An 18717-nucleotide genomic window follows, 5' to 3' on the forward strand; every position below is an offset into this window, starting at 1 on the left:
ACACAAATTATTTTTTATAAGATGATCAGCATTTTTGGATAGTTTGGCAATGTTGTAGTGGAGAGACTATGATTGGTAAAAGAAGAATGTAAGCAATGGAAAGCCTGTCTCTGAAGAAAACAGGGTGAGTGCCAGGAACTCATTGAGGACAAGCCTCCTGGGAGCCCATCCACTTGATGAGCCTCTGCTTGTTAATGTCTGTTTTATATAAGTCCCTTTGGTTATTTATACTCAACCGCCTTTTGTTATAGCTACTCTGGGCATTCAAGAAAGGCATTGCAGATTAAACAAACAAGGCCCACAATAAGGGACATTTGCACATGGGTGGTCATGCATACAGGGAGACATTAGTGAACATACAAGTAGCCCTGGGGACAATAATACCTCAGGGCTGAGTGGAACTTGAATATGATAGAATGTAGAGAGAATGATCAGGAACTAATGTGTATTTCAGCTGAGGGACATCATAAGTGTGAAAGACAGGGAAATGCACACAGTAGGTAAGATGCCAAAACTATAAATCATAAGTATGACGCTATCAAAGATATATGTGGTTTTGGTGGTGGAAACATGAATGTTGGTGATCTGAACATTGTTTCACATGATAGGCTTACCTTCCTCTTGGCAAGTCTGCATCATCTTTTTTCCACCTCACCGTTGGCTGGGGATCCCCTTGGACCTGACAACGGAATTCTACAGCCTCTTCCTCTAGCACCACCTGGTTAATTGGCCTCCTGAGAAATGTGGGTCGTTCTTTGGGAGAAAAATAAAGAAAAAGTATAGTCAAATTAGATGAGATATACATGATTTGTATATAAATAATTGAAAAAGAACAACCGATAGGTAGTTTATTCTTAAGACACACAGACTTAACTCTCCATCTTACCTATATAAGATAAATCTTTACTAGTCAAATACAATTAAACAGAAAGACATTTTTGAACCTAAAAATCAAAATGGTTTCTGTATTAAACTGTATAACCTCCCAGAAAAGAAAAAGTTGATATGCAGTGAATTTCTGCCTCAAAATAGGTGAAACCAATAATTGAATTACAAAACAGTAAATGGTTTACAAACAAGGAGTTTAAAGTCATTGTTCTATTTTTGTTGTTCAAAGCAGAAAATGTAAAAGATAAATCTGATGAAAATTAATAAAGAGTAATAAATATTAAGAATAGGATCCTCAGTAGCATTCCAGGAAAATGCTGTACTTACAAAAAATATTTCCCAATATTTTCCACTTGACATGCTACTTTATAAAGACACAATGCATTCCTCGATATTTTAATTCATGTCTTGAATGGTGTTCAATATTTTTAAAATTCAGTTTTTGTTTTGCTAATTATTTTCTATCCTACTTAAATTTCTTCAGGTTTTTTTCAGTAATATTCTTTAGTATTTTAGTCTTTTAATTCTATATTTTGTACTATATTTTAGCACTTTTCTATACAATGAAAGCTATTCTTAATTATAAGGGTCTTACCATCAGAGATACATGAGACTAAGTCACCGCAACCCCAAAACGGTTACATCCCTTGTCCAGTATCTATCTTTTTAGATAAAGAGCAGCCACTAGAAATGTACCTCTTAAATTTTATGAACACTGCCTTCTGAATCACATATTAACTCCAAGTTTGCAAGTTTCTGAAGGAGAAAGTAATCTAGGTCATGAAAGACAAGTGAGTTCCAGGGGGAGATGACAAAGTGAATCTGGCCATATGGCCATGGTTAGCCTTTGAAGACTTCAGTTTCGACTGTTCCAATTTAGAATTGTGAAAATAATGTCACATAGAAAGAAATGCATTGAGCAGGAAACCTTCCTTGAAACTAAATCACTTAAAATAACACACTAAGAACACGGGTTGTGAATATGCATTTTTATTGACATCAAAATCAATATTCAGTAAACAATTGTGAAATGCCAAGGGAAATTTTTTTTCTCAAGGAATTCAATAATTGTGGGCATTTAAAAGGATGAGAAGGTTAGGTCTCCACAGAGAATTAGACACCAGATGTTGACAAAGAGCTACACATATTCCAAGATTTGTATTCTGCATCTTCAACGTTCAAAGCTATAAAAATAGGCTGATGGAATTTTATCATGAACGGTTTCTCTATTTCTATTTTATTACTATGTTCTATGTTTATGTGTGTTTTGACTGAATATATGTCAGTACATGACATGTGTGCAGTGTCTGTGAAGGCATCAGAATAAAGCATCAGGTATCCTGAGACTACAAGTACACACAGATGGTTGTGAGCTACCCTGTAGGTGATGAAAATCAAACTCAGGTACTCTGGAAGAACAGCCAGCCTCTGGACCATCGAGCCATCTCTCCAGCCTTTTATCCTGGAAAGTTTATAATGTAGAATTTGCAAACAACACAGACTAGAAAATGATATTTTGCTTCTAGGGTAAAATGTTGGCAGAATTAATTATCCATAAAAGATTCTGCCTAAACCACAGAGCAAATGTACAAGTTGGAAGGATTAATTTAATACTTTTTCCACTTTGCTGTGGTGTGTGTGTGTGCCTCTGCACGTGCACACACATGTGCATTGTGTGCATGAACAAGCATATGGTGAGAGAATGTGCAAATGTGCGTGGTTGGAACATGTAGAGACCCGAGGTTGAGACTGGAAATTACTCGCCATAGTTCTTTTACCTTCTTAATTTACTCACAATTCTTTAAACAAACTTGGGGCATCATGTATATTGTCACATCTTACACTAGTCTCTGCCTCACATTGCTAGAAATGAAGAAAAGATCTGACTCTCCATGTACACAGGAATTTATAGAATCTGGGCATATGAATGATAAAGCATTGAACCATCTCCATAGCCCCAACCTTGTCCTGTTTTTCCTTTAAATGGTGGATACAGTGTTCCTCAACTATATACTTTAAGCATGATGATGCTGAGTTACTGTTTCTGCAGTACATAGACAATAGGATTAGTTTATCTTTATAGGTGTTCCAAGTGCTAATAGTACATTAGCATAGGACCTGAGAGGGAGATTTTCTATTCTGTTTGATGCATTCATTCAGAGTCTGAATTCACCCCCTGCTAACAGGGAGGAAACCACTAATAATATCACTTGAGACTGAGAAATGATATTTCAAGAGGAGACCTCTTCTGTTCTCTGATGTTAATAGGAGTATTGTACCATAAACTGGCCTACGGAGAAACAAACTGTAACAGTGTTTTCAGTCATTAGGCAAATGTGAATGTAGGCTCTCCTACCCCAGGCTCCAAACTTAATGGCTTGTAGAGAGCCAGCAGCTTGGTTATATAATGAAAGTGGTGGGAGATGGAACAGGCCATAGAGTGAGGACCACGGCTGTGAAGGACACGTGAGCAAGTCAGGGAAGAGGACACTCTAACTGATGGAGAAGTCCTGAAGGCCCCAGTGTTCTATGGCAGCCCCCTTTCACATGTATATGACAAGGATCTCATTGGTGAATCTGTGAAAGGTCAAGTAAGAGAGAAAAATAAACTATGGCAAAGGGTTACTGAGTAAAATTATTTCCTCTTGTACTGACAGAGATTATGAAGTATGAAGAAAGGCAGTAGACATAAGAGATCTAAAATAAATTTCCTATCAGATGGGCAGGATGAAATACAAAAATATAGAAGGAGTTTTAGCAAATTAAACACATTGGTAAGTATGGTATATATTTGATCCCAGCATGCCTAGGCCATTGTAAGTAAGGTTTATGTTTTTGAAGTGAAATTAACTTTCAATCAATAGTGAATGAAGGCTACATTTGTAACTGTAAGAAGTTAAATTTATTTCAAAATAAAACAAGTATAGTAACATCTACAATTATAGCACTTAAATGTATATATCTCTATATCTATCTATCTATCTATCTATCTATCTATCTATCTATCTATCTATCTATCATTGCATTCTTATGCAAAATAAAAATTCCTGTCAAAAATTAAATGCCAATATGACTTTACAAGGTTCTCTGACAAGAGACAGCGTTTCCTGCCCATATTAAGAATCAGTAAAAATGAAAAGTGAGGAATTGACCTAAAGAAAGAGAAAGCCAAATAGATCTGTCTCAGCCATCTCTTTTCGTACTAAAATTACCTGCAAAAGAATGGAAAGTCGGAGAGTAGGAGTCTTAAGCTGATAATAGAACTATCTAGTGAGAGATAAGAATCACATTCAATATCCACTAATGTCTGCAGAGATGTATGTCCATGAAGCTCTGAACAATTAAAATCAACAACTGTGGAAACCTTGATCTATTGAACAAGCCAACTTAATTTTAAGACATGTCAAAATAAGACCACTGTGTTTTTCCATGGTATCCCCTTATGTCTGACCACATATTGAAAAGACAGGGAGAGAACCCTCTAGAGCCATCTGTGTGCTGCTTATCAATTAGATTAGAGTTCCCTTGTGTCGGCCGATCCCTAATTATATATCTATGCAGTGGTCAGAGGCAACTTCTTTGCCAAAGCAATTAACTTTTTTTCTCTCCCTGAGATTAACTGGATTTGAATGACCTGCATAACTTGCTTGCAAGGTTAATCCCTCTGGAGGTAACAGTGTTGTTTGCCTGTGTGATACTCTGTAGAGGACAGCTCTCAAATAGCCCTGTCAACCTAGTTCCAAATTGACAATGTAGAGAACCCAACATTACACATAGCTCTAATCAAATCTAATGCCTTGTCTCACTGCAGTCATGTCAACGTTGTTCAGGGAGAAAAATATTAAACTTAACATGAAATGCCATGAATCCAATAGGTGTTTGAATAATTTTTCTTTTGTTTTTTTGGCAACAGTGAGGAAATTATCTACCCAGTTAACAATTCTCCAACTGTATGTAGTCATTGAGGGTGGTTCTAAAATTGCTGATGACTGTTCAGTGACAGCTATTTTCAGGATGACCTTACCAATTTAAAGGTAAAATTCACTTGACACTGTAAAAGCTGTGCTGTGGCTATAATTGCATAGGTGGGGTTGTTTAAGTCCTATAAGAAGAAAACTATGTGATAAAGGGGCATTTGAGCTAACTGCTGCTTGTAAACCTGGCCTTGCCTTTATTGGCACCAGAGAGAACTGCCTCAGAGGAGAGAGGCTATAAATTAAGGAAGTCATAAGATGGTAGGTTTCACAGGTCTCCTTTGACTTTCCCTGCTTTGTTAAAGGGGAGAGAAGTTTGATATCCATTCATTGGATGTGACTACTGGGCGGTTCCAAAAGCCTGGAAATAATGGTCAGGCTCCCTGGATGTGATTACATCAATTCTGACTGCATTAATTTTGTTTGTCAGTAGTTTTCACCCCTGGGAGCAAAGATGAGAATCGATAAAATTTGGAAGGGAAAAATCTTCTCTCATCATGTGTTAAGCACATTATTTCACATCATTCCTCATAGTAGAATATAAAGGGCCATGTCCTCTGTTAACAAAAATCATCGCTCTCCTGAAGCATTAAAAGAGGTTTTAGAGGAGCTTGGGAAATACGCAACAAGAAAGTACTACATCACTTCTCCAAATCAGTAGAGTCTGAATTATGAGATGAAATCTGCATCACATAATTGAGGTAGATATTTCAATTCAAAGTTTTATGTGTTATTGTGTGTGTGTGTGTGTGTGTGTGTGTGTGTGTGCATGAGTATTTTGCCTGCATGTGTGCCATTGTACCTTGTGTACCTGGTGCCTAAGGAAACCAGAAGAGGCAATCAAACTCCCTGAGACTCGAGTTACAGAAAATAGGGAACTGCCATGTGGGTACTGGAAATCAATGCTACGTCTCTATAAGAGTGGCCAGAGCTCTTAAGCCCAGAGGCATCCCCTAAGACCAGGCCATAGATAGTTCTTACTGTTTTGAGATAACATTATTCTTAATGTTATCTCGGTGTTTGTCTAGTGACTAGAAATTGTCATGACAGCCCATGTCTCAGTCCCTCGTCATGAATGGACTAGTTACTAGTATGCATAAACTAAGCTGAAACTTTGAGATGATAAAGTTTATAGTACATATTTTTTAAAATGGGTAGAAGCCTAATGTGAAGGAATAGCAATACATTGTATGGTGTTTGAAGAAAGCATTCTTCGTAAAAATGAGAACAATGGATGCAAGAGGTGGCATGTGGAAAGGAATTATGGATAAAAGGAAGTAAATTAATAAGAAACATTTATAATTGTTGGAATTGTGTGAATTCATAGTGGTGAATGCCTGCTCTCGGCAAATCATAAGGCAATAATGTAAAAATTGTGAATCTTAAAAGAGCCTGAGCTACAGGGCAAAACCTTGTCACAAAATAAAAAGAGGCAAATTTTGTGTCAGACAGAAGAGACACACATGGGGCAAGAACAGATTACTATAAACAGAATAAAGAGAAGAAAGTAAAGATCAAGATGTTTAACATGTAATTCATAAATACATGCTCTGCAGAAGCCGAACACAAAGCCCCCTGAATTTAATAGAGTTGTTTTGGTTCAGAGATTTCTGATTCTGATTTACTAGTGTATAAATGAAGGAGGGTGAGGAGGAGTGCCAGATGTGGGTGTACAGTTGCAGTGTTTCAGAAGAGTGAGTTAAGAGTAGCCAAGGAGCTGAAGGGGTCTGCAACCCTATAGGTGGAACAACAATAGGAACTAACCAGTACCCCCAGAGCTCGTGTCTCTAGCTGCATATGTAGCAGAAGATGACCTAGTCAGCCATCATTGGGAAGAGAGGACCCTTGGTATTGTAAACTTTATATGCCCCAGTACAGGGGAATGCCAGGGCCAGGAAGCAGAAGAGGGTGGGTTGGGGAGCAGGGCCAAGGGAGGGTATAGGGGACTTTCGGGATAGTATTTGAAATGTAAATGAAGAAAGTATCTAATAAAAAAAATGTTTTTTGAAAAAAAAAAGAAGGAACACACTGCTAAGAGGTGGAAAAGAAAAATGAGTAAATCAAAAGTCACAGGCCATATGCAAAAGAATCCCAAGCACAGTCAGAGTAGACTTCCCAAGAGGAACTCAAGGATGTGAGTAGCATTGGAGAGTCACACTCAGTAGGCACTGAAAATAAGAGATGTGTGATCCAATATGTTCTTGTAACTTGAATTACACATGTTGGTTTCGAATGTGTCCTGAGCTCCAGTCAAGCAGAAAGCAATAGAGAAACGCCAGAAACAGAAAGCATGGGATGCTGAGAATTAAGAATTCAACATCAAAGCAAAGGAAGACAAGATCCATTGGAGATTCCTGAGTAGAGCTGAGTGGACCCAGAGTCTGCCATTGCCAGGAGAGTGGCAATGGAGGAGCACGTATTGTTGCGTTGCAAAAACGAGAACATGGGCTTTACCATTTTGAAACAGACAGAGTGTCAGAATTGAAAACGAATCACCATACAATGATCTTGAGTACAATTCACAGGTCATAATATTTGCCTGGCTAAAACTAACTCCAAATGTTTCTGTTTATCTATGTATAGCAAGCATATAGCTGTGTACATGTGCATATTTGTATTTGAGGGTACCAGTGTATCATGGCACACATGGGGATGACAGAGGAAGACTTCGAGTGTCAGTTCTCACAACTCATCATGTTTCAGACAAGACATAGCAGGATAGCTGGCCTGAAAGCTTCAGCGGATTTTGGCTCTTCCCCCCATCTTCCTCTAGAGAGGTTAGAGATGTGAGCTACTATGGCTTTGGGGATTGGAAATCTTAGGCTGGGTCACTCAGGCATCTCTTTAGCTATCCTAATTCCAACATCAATAGCATAAACGATTCTAAGGAGAATATATTAGAGAGAGGAAGATTTAAAAAAAAGAGAGAGAACAAAAGTAAAAAATGGTTGGAAAGGAATTTTAGGTTGACCAAATTATTATTTTCTAAAATAGAATAGAGAGCAAAGCCATAATTAACATATAAAGCATATACTAGGAAAAAAAACCCACATGCTTTGAATATTGAAATGAATATCCAAAGCAGGTGAAAACAACAACCAAAAAAAAAAAAAAAAAAAAACCAAAAAACAAGAAAACTTTTAAAAAGTAACCAAAGATGAGGAGTATGTATGCCTGTATGTATGTATGGGTGTGTGTGTGTATGGGTGTGTGTGTGTATCTGTGTTTGTGTGTGTGTGTGTGTACATGCATTCATTCATACTATGCACATGTGAAGGGTTCATAAAGAAGCAATAAAGCAAAATATTTCAGTCTTTTATTTTGGTTTATAATACCTATGATACATATTAAAATTGCAATGTATAAAACTGCAGTGTGTATTATTTTGACACATTTAAAAATCACTTATGAAATGTATGCCTATTTTTGGCTACTTTTTAATAAACAGTTTTCATCTTATAAGTTATGCGCCTCCACCCTAGTTTCTTTGAGAATGTTTAGGATTTTTAGGGCTTGACATATGTGTTAATCATCTGCAGGGTGGGTGTGGGGATGTTCTCGATGAAATGCCTGGAGTTTGTCACAGATTACAGGGCCATTTCGGACCAGAACACTACATTCTGATATTTAAATTTGATAGTGTGTATATTCTAAATTTTACATTTGACAATGTGCCCTTGGGAAGATTATTTCATAGATAAAAAAATATGGGAATGGAACAAATAGATCATTCCTCTATTTTATAAAATCAGTGTACTCTGCTTATACCTTTGTGAATATAGTACACATTAGAACGAAATAACCAAAGTTTATTTCCTAGCATAAATCCTGTTGTTGAAGAATAAAAATACAGGAAGAATAGATTTCTTTCAGTAGTGTAGATGACTACTGTATAAGCAAAGACCCTTTCTTTCTTTTCTTAGTTCTCCTTGCAATTTATACATGAATAAATAAATTTATACATGATATTTCTCAAGTAGTAAACATCACCTATTACTTTTTCTCTAGAACATATGTTATCATAAAACTGATGTTTTGTGACTACAGAAGGACAATGGTAGCCAAAGACCTTAAGATAAACTTGCAGCAACCTGAAATTAGAATTGAACAGATGGAAAGAGTAATGTAAATCAGGTTTATAATCTTGATACCAAGGTGAGAACACTTAATAATGTGGAAATAAAAGGCATTATATTCTTGATGTAAAAGATTCAAAGGTCATAAATGAGGTGACCACCACAGTTTAGCTTATTTCTCTATAAGTTGGAGTTACAGCACAGCAAAACTCTCTCACAGGCAAGAACCAGTTTTGACTAAGATCAACACTTCCCTATTCTAGTTTATATTTCTTGTTCTTAATCGTTTAAAATGATATGATCCATCATATTATTTCCCCTTTGCCAACTTCTCCCAGATATGCCTTGCCTTTATAACTGCATAGTTCTATTCTGTCTCTTTGTCTCTGTTTCCTTCTGTCTTTGTCTTTGCGTGTCTTTCTATTTCTCTCTGTCTCTCCTGTCTCTCTCTGATTTTTTTTTTTTTTTTTTTTTTTTTTGGTTTTGTGTTTCAATTTTTTAGTTTGTTTGATTTGTTTTTTGCTTGATTTGGGTGGTTATTTGTTTTGTTTTGTTTTAACTTTGGGAGCATATTTTTTTCCTTTATACAAAATGGGATTATATTTTTCTGTCAACTTATTGTATATAAAACCCCTCAGGCAAGTTTATACCATCAGATAACTATTTCCCAGCTCCCTAAATCAATTCTTCCACAGGAACTGCCTCTGGATAAATTTAATCTCTTGGGTTGATAGCTATTTTTAAAATAATTTAGAAGTTGTACCACAACTCTTGACAGGTTTAGGGGTCTCCTACAGTTCCCATAATGTCTTTAGGGATAGTAGGGTAAATATTTCATAAAACAGACACATTACTGGTAGATCTAATTGCTTTGGTAATGACATTGAACCCTTTCAATTTCCTTCTGAAGGCAGTCTATATGGCTATAATGCAATGTTTTCTACTCAAGATCTTGTGGTAGCTACAAAAAATAGCAATGAGTGTTTCTTTAAATAGAAGAGCCATACTTGTGGGCTTTCAGTGCTGATATTCAGTGACCACTAATTTCATATCTCACCAGACAAAACTGTATTTTATTCATTACTGGGTAGAGAGAGTTTTGAGACATTTAGAGATGACTGTGTGCAATTTAGAGGCAACCTTATAGTTATCTGTACTAGGTGAACAGGAGTTTACAGGCACACATTGAACAGAGTAATATTTACTCATTGTTTTAATGACTTATGGGAGGTTTCCTGCCCTGTGCACTTGGGACTTCAAATGGGGGCATAAGCACAGAGAGTAATATCAAAGATTACCCAACATGCAGGAAGTTTAAAAAGAAGCCTTTATCCTTTCTTCAAAAAGCACAACCAAAAGGACATTGCTAGATCTCTTTTCATCATGATTTCTCCCACCCCAAGACTGGATGGTGCCTTTCAAGGGCAGAAGAAGCCTCAGTAGAGACCTATGCCAGACTTCAACAGCATGTTTGGAAATGTTGTAGAGCAATGACCATAAGTAGAAATCTTGCAATGACATGCATGGAATTAGGAGAGGTATTTTCATTTTGAAAGCATTATCCTATCAGAATGAGTAAAGAAAATTCTGTTAATGTGTATTTAAATACACATGCAAGCACACACATGTTTGTAATTTATGTACATGTACATATGTGTCAGATACATGTTAAATATATCAAAACAGGGTGAAAGATGAACATAGGACAGGTAAACTATTTCAAATTGTCATGGAAATAGTGACTTTTTAAAAATAGTTTGTTAACAGACAGTATACATAAATAAATGAGATATATTGATATTTCTTAAATTTGACATGAAAAATTTCATCACAAAGCTCCCTAAAATTCCAATTCTAATCAATATTGATTATTCAAATTAATGAGTAATTGCTTATATATGTTCAAAGTTTTTAGTATTAAAAATTACAACTCTTTATAACTAGTGATAATCAACACTATCAGTTTGATAGGATAAAAAATTAAGGAAAGGGCCAATTTTATCTTATCCATGAGGGAACTTCAATTTTAGGTTAACTGTGGTAGGAAACCTAGCCAAAATCTGTAAAGTACCATCTTGTGGGCTGTGGTCCTGGGCTGAATTTAAAGGACAAAGATAACTAAGTGGCAATGTTCTTCTCCCTTCACTGCTGGACTACAGATGTGATGTGAGCACCTTGGTGTGCCTTGCTACTGCTACCAGGCCGTCCTTTGTCCACCAGGCCGTCCTTTGTCAAGCATTTGGTCACAGAAATGAGAAAAGTAGCTAAGCCAGGATGGAGAAGAGAGGTTTACCGAAGACAGTGAGCTCTGCAGGGTCGCTGTCCCTTTCTCCCACCATATTGGTTCCCACACAGGTGTACATGCCAGCATCGCTTTTCCTTGTATTAGAGATCATCAGCTTCCCACCACGGATCTACACAAAACAAACCAGGGGGACAGAAAAGAAGGAGGTTCTCGTTAATCATTTTGATTATTTAAGAACAATCAAGGCTATTTCTGCTGCATAAATAAAATGATTTTTTAAAAAACAAAGACATATTATAAATAAAATAGTTTAGATTAAACCATTGAATTTTGAGATGGTTTGATATACAGCAAAAGTCAAAGTGTATATTTTCCAAAGAATGCTACTCAATGCAAATCCACTCAAGACCAAATTCTCATCAAGTTCATAATGCAATCTCTGCCAAGCCTTTAGATTTTATGTAACGTTGTTATTTCAATGTTCACGTGGCATAAATTCTCATTTATAACAAATGTAGCAGATATACATGATTTTTTAAAGTAAAATTTTTCTACTCAAATGAAATAATTTTTAATAAAATATATCAAATATCAGTCATGGAATTTGATTTAAATGCAAAACTAATACATGATATCAAATTCAAATTTTATTTCAGTGAACCTGTCCTTATTATTTTTATATAATACTGAGTCTAGAATAAAATGAGAGATAGTTAATATGCTAATGGCTACAATTTATATTTTAATATCGATGTATAAATATGAATGACCAGTAGAAACCTTTAGAGAGCTAAGATATCAATATCACAGTAGAAAATAACAGTTACATATTTAAACTGGTATAACTATTATCATGATTGTCTTATTAAATCCCATATAATATTTTATTTTCACATTTAAATCATTTCTATATATTTTATATGATAAATTAGCATTTAAATGCGTTCTTAATACGTTAACAAAATTTGTTCTTTCAATGTGAAAGTCAGTCTCTCTGGCCCTCTCTTATAATTGAACTCACACTTATTCTCTCTTCCTTGTCATCAATTCGGACTTTGTCCTTTTTCCAGTAGATGGTTGGTTCTGGGTGTCCCCGTGGTGGCTGGCACTCCAAGATTGCAGGCTCTCCAGCTGCGACTACCACATCTGTGGGGTTTTGCCGGAAGTCATCTCGCAATACTGAAGAAAAATTAAAATAGTTTAAAATCAGCCTTAAGGACAATCTTCCATTTTCTCTTGCCAAAATTAACATCAAGTCTTAGCCAAAGACTTCTATTACCAAATGCTGGCTATTTCTGGTGCACAGGCCATGCCCCTTAGAAAGCAAGCTAAACTCAATCCAAGTGCTCACTGGTAGGGACAGTGATGGAGAGTGTCATTTGCACACATTGGTGCTAAAAATCCAGTTTTAAAAATGAGATGTTGAGCAGCTATGAAGTTGGACATTTAGGATATAGTTCTGAGCTCTTGTAACCAAGTAAGGTATAGAACATTTCATATAATGTGGATCTACTCTCTAGAAAGAAAACCATAGATGTTTAATGTGTCCATAGATACATTACAATGAATACAATGAATACACTAGACCTGGGACAGGCTCTGCACACATGGCTTATGGGCATGTGTGTACATGATTCTAGGAAGGAACTGGACCAAGAAAGTCTCAGAAGCTCTCCTGCTTACAACATGAATGTGGCTGCACTCCACACTTCAGTAAGCAGACTCATTGTTTTCTTTTGAAACACACCAGCACCCACACACAGGGGCTTCATTTTCACTCTGCACCTGCCAAGTGACATCTGGGCAGCGTGATTTGAAGAACTCAGACACCCTTTACAGCATGGTTGCAGCCTGAATTCTCTCTCTCTCTCTCTCTCTCTCTTTCAGAAGAAGAACAGCAGGTTGGACCTCTGATTTAACCTCCAAAAATCTGGCATGTGTCAGATATCCAAATGTCACCTATCTATCAGGATGATCTTTTCTTTTTTCTGTTTTTCTGCTGGCTAGATCAGAAGTCTGCATGCACTATCAGACTAAAGGGGACGGAGGGTATTGGGCAAACAGTGTCCATAACTATTTTAGGATAAAACATTCAAATCAGGAGTTGAGACTAGTTAGCATGTTTAACTCTGCTGCCTTCCTGTCCTTGTCCTTTTCTTTGACATTCCAACACTCACAAAGGTTATTTTGTCTCATGTGTTTGCTTTTGTTTAGTTTTGTGTTCTTTTTAGACAGCCTCACTATGTCACCCAGGCAGTCCTCGAACCAATGATCCTATGATTCTCCTGTTTATCAAGGACTGTAATTACAGGCATGTATTAAATTCTGTTAAATAAGGTTTATTTTAAACTATGTAAAGGTAAAATATATCTATCTATCCACCCCCACTCACCTATCTATGTATCATCTATGTATCTATGTATCTATGTATGTATATGTGTATCTATCTATCTATCTATCTATCTATCTATCTATCTATCTACCTCTTTATCTGTCTCCTTGCATATACTGTTCCACTGTATACCAAATAAGTACAAATATTGGAAGTATATCTATCTGTACATGCATATTCATATAATAGATAAGTGTGTAAACATACATATGTATATATAGTATACATTGTCTAAACGATCACTAGATAGCCTCATATAATCTGCTGGGAAAAACAACCATTGAAAGTGTTTATTATGTTAAGCCAGCTGCCTTCCCTGTCCTATTATGAGACCCAGCTCAGTTCTCTGCATCATTCTTTGTTATGTGGTGTCTTCAGGTTAATATCCATTTTCCAATACTTAAGAGTCTCTACCCATTAGCAGCCTCAGAGAAGCAACTAGCAAAATTTCACTTTTTCCTTTCTTTTTTCTCATAACATCCATTAACACATCTTTCCATCTTCATAAAGTCATAGCCACACAAGAGAACAGTTTGCTTCCTATTGAAGGAGCAGTAGGAAAGCATTCTGGACAAACTGTTCATTCTTAGATTCAGATTCATTTCATTCCTTTCTCCTTAGGATAGGTGAGTTACCCACCAGCACTGAGAAGGGCATGGATTCTTATTTTGTTTTGTTTTCTTTTGTCCACCTGTCTCACTGGCAAGGGACATGTGATGTCTAAGCATAAGGGCTGGCTTCTGAATGAAGAGAGGGAGGTGTGCATTTAAGTGTGACATTCATGCAAGTAGAAAAGGGTTAACACCATGGTTTCCTCCTGTAGGTATATCCTCCAGGGAAAACAAGCTGGTGAGTAATTTATATTCTGAGTAGAGAACAGCTGCCTATTTATGCAATGCTAAGAAGTGCAAAAATATGGTAGCAGGGCGAGGAACCCCCTATGATATCCGGCCCTGGCAACAAATGGTGTTTTGGCAGAACCTCAATCTGTTGCAAATGGCACATCTGGCCAGTTGAAGACCCTTCACCAGATCTTGTCCCCTAAAAGTGATATGCCAAAGAGTCTTAGCTCAAATTGTACTTAAGAGCATTGCAGATCATTCTGGGAATCAGTTTTACATGGATTTGCCACAATCTAAATTTTGATTTTTTTTTAAAAAAAGCCCTTTGATATGGTGAATAAAATGAAAAATATATATTTAACAAACTATAAGGACTTCTCCTTTGAAACAATATAACATGTGTTTATGCATTCAAAAAAAAAAAAAAAAAACGGAAAATTACTCCAATTTGCACATGAAGCCAAGAAATCTAACAGCATCTGTAATTTTAGGCTTTCAGACTGTTCACTCGGGGAGTAGGGTGAGATAATGATATAATTGGTACTGTACCCTCTTCAACTTGTAATATGCTCTTTGGGGTTTGCCTGTAATGCGTCTGACTCGTGTCTTCCCAGTCACATCGGTTCAGTTGCCCTTAGGTGTGGGGTAAAACTTGTCTACTCTGTCTCACTCAAGGAAAACTTAAAGTGACTGCACCTTACTTCTGACAGGAGAGTCTAACCGACTAATTTTATTTTATTTTTTTATTTTTTCCCTCTTTGTCTGTCTATGTAGGTATGTGTTACATAGCCTGGAGATTTCTCCATATGTCTTTGTAAATAAATAAAACTCACAAGGTTTATGAGGTAAGTAATTATACTTAAAAAACAAAAGAATTATGTATGTGATTATAATATAATTACAGCATTTCTCCCATCCCTTTACACCTTTCAAACTCTCCCATATACATTTCTTCAATCTTTTTAGAAACACACAGCCTCTTTTTGTTTTTTATTAAATTGATGTTTTACGCATACACACAGACACACAGACAGACACACACACATACTTATCAGTTTCTCACTCTGTGTTAAGTTTGTTGTATGTGTGTTTTTAGTACTGACCATTTGGTATTGAAAAACCAATTGGAAGTGTAAAAAACAACAGCAGCAGCAACAACAATGACAACAATCCACCAAAAAACAGGAGGCCTCGAAATCTTAGAAAAATAATTAAGGTACCTAAGGAATATTGAAAGCAGGAAAAATACTCTAACTCACAAATTTTTTTATTAGGTATTTTCTTCATTTACATTTCCAATGCTATCCCAAAAGTCCCTTATACCCTCCCCCACACACTCCCCTACCCACCCACTCCCACTTCTTGACTCTGGCGTTCCCCTGTACTGAGGCATATAAAGTTTGCATGACCAATGGGCCTCTCTTTCCACTGATGGCCACTAGGCCATCTTCTGATACATATGCAGCTAGAGTACTTTGGGGGTACTGGTTAGTTCATATCGTTATTCCACCTATAGGGTTGCAGATCCCTTTAGCTCCTTGGGCACTTTCTCTAGCTCCTCCATTGGGGGCCCTGTGATCCATCCAATAGCTGACTGTGAGCATCCACTTCTGTGTTTGCTAGGCCTCGGCATAGCCTCACAAGAGACAGCTATATCTGGGTCCTTTCAGCAAAATCTTGCTAGTGTATGCAATGGTGTCAGTGTTTGGAGGCTGATTATGGGATACTTAAAAATTGTAAGACTCACAAGGCTCGTTCCTGCCCAATTTTATAAAAGCTGGGGACAGAAGGTGCTCCAAGATGCTGGTGTGCCTCATGCAAGGAGATCTGGGGGATGTGGCTTTCTGGAACCTTTACTCTCTGCTGGGGTGAGCCTATTAGAACTGTACCTTTCTTAATCACCCATACCCCTTTAGATATACCCAATACGCTCACTTGTTCACTAAGCTGGACTTGGGCCTAATTTTTTTCTTTGGTCTACTGTTATTGGCTATCTGGAGTGAAGAGAAGTTAACTTATATCTCCCCAGGAAAATTCTCTCAATAGTTGGTTTGTCTTTGCTTTTCTCCTTCTTACACCCTACATTATCTGATAGGCAGGGTTGCTGAAAGCAGACTGAGTGGAGCTTCCATCCAAGCATCAGCAAGAAAAGAGACTCAATCTCACAATACTTGAAGACCCAAATTGCTAGCAAACGTGGTTGTAATTTGTATAAAACAGCAGTTACTATTATAGTACCCCATACTAACTTCATGGTGGTTAATAGTTTCAGATCTTGCATTTCTGTCTCCTCTGTCTCCCACCTCCACTCTTTCACTAGGTCCCCTCTTCTCGCTCTTGTCTTTAATAATCAGTTCTCTGGTCTTTATTTTTTATAACCTCAGTTGGAGCAAATCACCATTCAGATATTTCCATCTTAGGCCATTAAAATAAATTAGCAATAACAATAAGGTGAGCCTGCACAATAAATGGACTTTTAAAGATACATCTTGAAACAGTGCCCTCAGCATCCCCAGCGAGGTCATTAGCCATGGAAAGCCTGAAAAACATTATTGATAGAAGTACTCATGCACACCAGTGAATAAAGAAAACCATCCTAAGCAAACCAAATTGCTCGTGAGAAGGGTAATCTAAAAAGGAATTGTAATGATAAGCTTGAGTAAAGGTGATCTCAAGACAAAGTCAAGTAAGACCGTACTGAACCTGGGCTCTGTGCAGGAAAATCTTATGCACTGGGCATGAGCAGTGTAGAGCTGTCCCACAATAGCCTGCCTATCTTTCTGTAGAGAACTAAACTCAAGTTCCAAGCACACAGTTTAGCATCCCAATATGTAATCTCAGTGAACAGCAACACTTAGAAAGATAGGGCTTTCAGTGGTATAAATGACAAAACAGGACATTATGGGTTGTTTTGTCACTTTAATATTGGGAATGGTACTCAGTACCTCATACATACTGAGGATCACTCAGCTACAAATCCAGCATCTGGCAGATTCTTTACAGAGAAACATTATATTGTATCAGCATCCGTTCATTGTATATAATAATGGGTTTCATTTTGATATTCTTATATCTGCACTTAATGTATTCACTCTGCCATTACCCTGCTGTTTCATTTCCCACTCCTGCTAATTCACTTCCATTTCTCAACTAGCTCTTATATTTTCGTGTGTGTATGTGTGTGTGTGTGTGTGTGCATGTGTGAGAATGTATGTGTGCATTTATGTGTGTGTGCATGTCTGTGCAGTCTTGTGCAATTCATGCAACCCAGTGAGCTTCATTCTTGTTATTCACTGGAGCAATATGCTTCACTCATGGAAATACATGTACCTTACCAGTCGCTACAACACTACAAAAATATCTCCATCTCATCAACCATTGACTACCTATCTTCCGGGAATCATGAGACCCTCTGAGTCATGACACTTTATGTTAGTGGACACAATCTCCTTCAGATTTTTTTGTAGGTAATCACACTTGGATGAGTGTCCAACGACCATGAATTGCCCGGAATTAAGTGTGTTGTACTGCTATTTCATGGATTAGGGCAAAAGGCCATATGAAGATAATTTTTATCTCTATTCTGAAAAGTAATTCACCACCACCAATAACAGTAACAGCTATACCTTGCTGAACACACACTCTAACTGCCAACCATGTCATTATGTTTCCCTATAGGTCATTTGAACATGGGTTAAATATGTGCAAAGTTCACGCACAGTATGCCTGGCACTAGAACCTTGACAAGCATTGTGGTAGCTAACTTTCCCTACCATCTGTTTGCTTATGTTATCACCACTGCCTTCATTCAGTGAATGTTATATGTCACTAAAATTAGAATATCCCATGCCTTTCAACACTGCAATGTAGCTACGATAGGTTTCCAAAAAAGAAGAAAAGCCGTATCAATTGTTTGCTCACTCCCCAGAGGTGTGACTGCATTACTGCTTCACCTCTGTGAAGAGATAACATGACCGAAACAAGTCTTATAAACGAAAGCACTCAGCTACATGTTTAGAGTTTCAGAAGTTTAGTTCATTATGACCATGGCAGGGAGAATGGCGGTACACATGGTACACAGATAGGTGCAGGAGAAGTATCTGAGACCATTACATCCTGATCTAAAGGCAGAGAAGGAGAAAAGGTCAGCATTGGAACTTTGGGAAGGTCTTGAAACATTTGCCCCCCAAGAGGGAGAGGTTAATTAATAGTTCTCAGACCACAGGGCAGGAATAGACCTGTGGGTGGGGACACATTCCACAGGACTGACCATTGCTCACCTTCAGACAAGGGAAGTCCT

At 37.2% G+C, this 18717-nt stretch overlaps 1 protein-coding gene across 12 annotated transcripts in view; it reads right to left on the minus strand.

The window, feature by feature from the left end:
• The window catches only part of Robo2 (roundabout guidance receptor 2), a 1540028-nt gene that overhangs the window by 140689 nt on the left and 1380622 nt on the right, over nucleotides 1–18717 (minus strand). For all 12 annotated transcript variants that reach the window (XM_085832480.1, XM_085832479.1, XM_029470224.2 and 9 more), the window contains 3 exons: nucleotides 12205–12362; nucleotides 11232–11352; nucleotides 615–753 (listed from right to left, as the gene is read on the minus strand). In XM_085832480.1, the coding sequence (XP_085688606.1) occupies nucleotides 615–753; nucleotides 11232–11352; nucleotides 12205–12362 (418 nt within the window). The remainder of the gene's footprint in view (nucleotides 1–614; nucleotides 754–11231; nucleotides 11353–12204; nucleotides 12363–18717) is intronic.

This window comes from Mus caroli, unplaced genomic scaffold (genome assembly GCF_978045245.1).
Source record: "Mus caroli unplaced genomic scaffold, Mus_caroli_1 scaffold_17, whole genome shotgun sequence".
Classification (NCBI taxonomy): domain Eukaryota; kingdom Metazoa; phylum Chordata; class Mammalia; order Rodentia; family Muridae; genus Mus; species Mus caroli.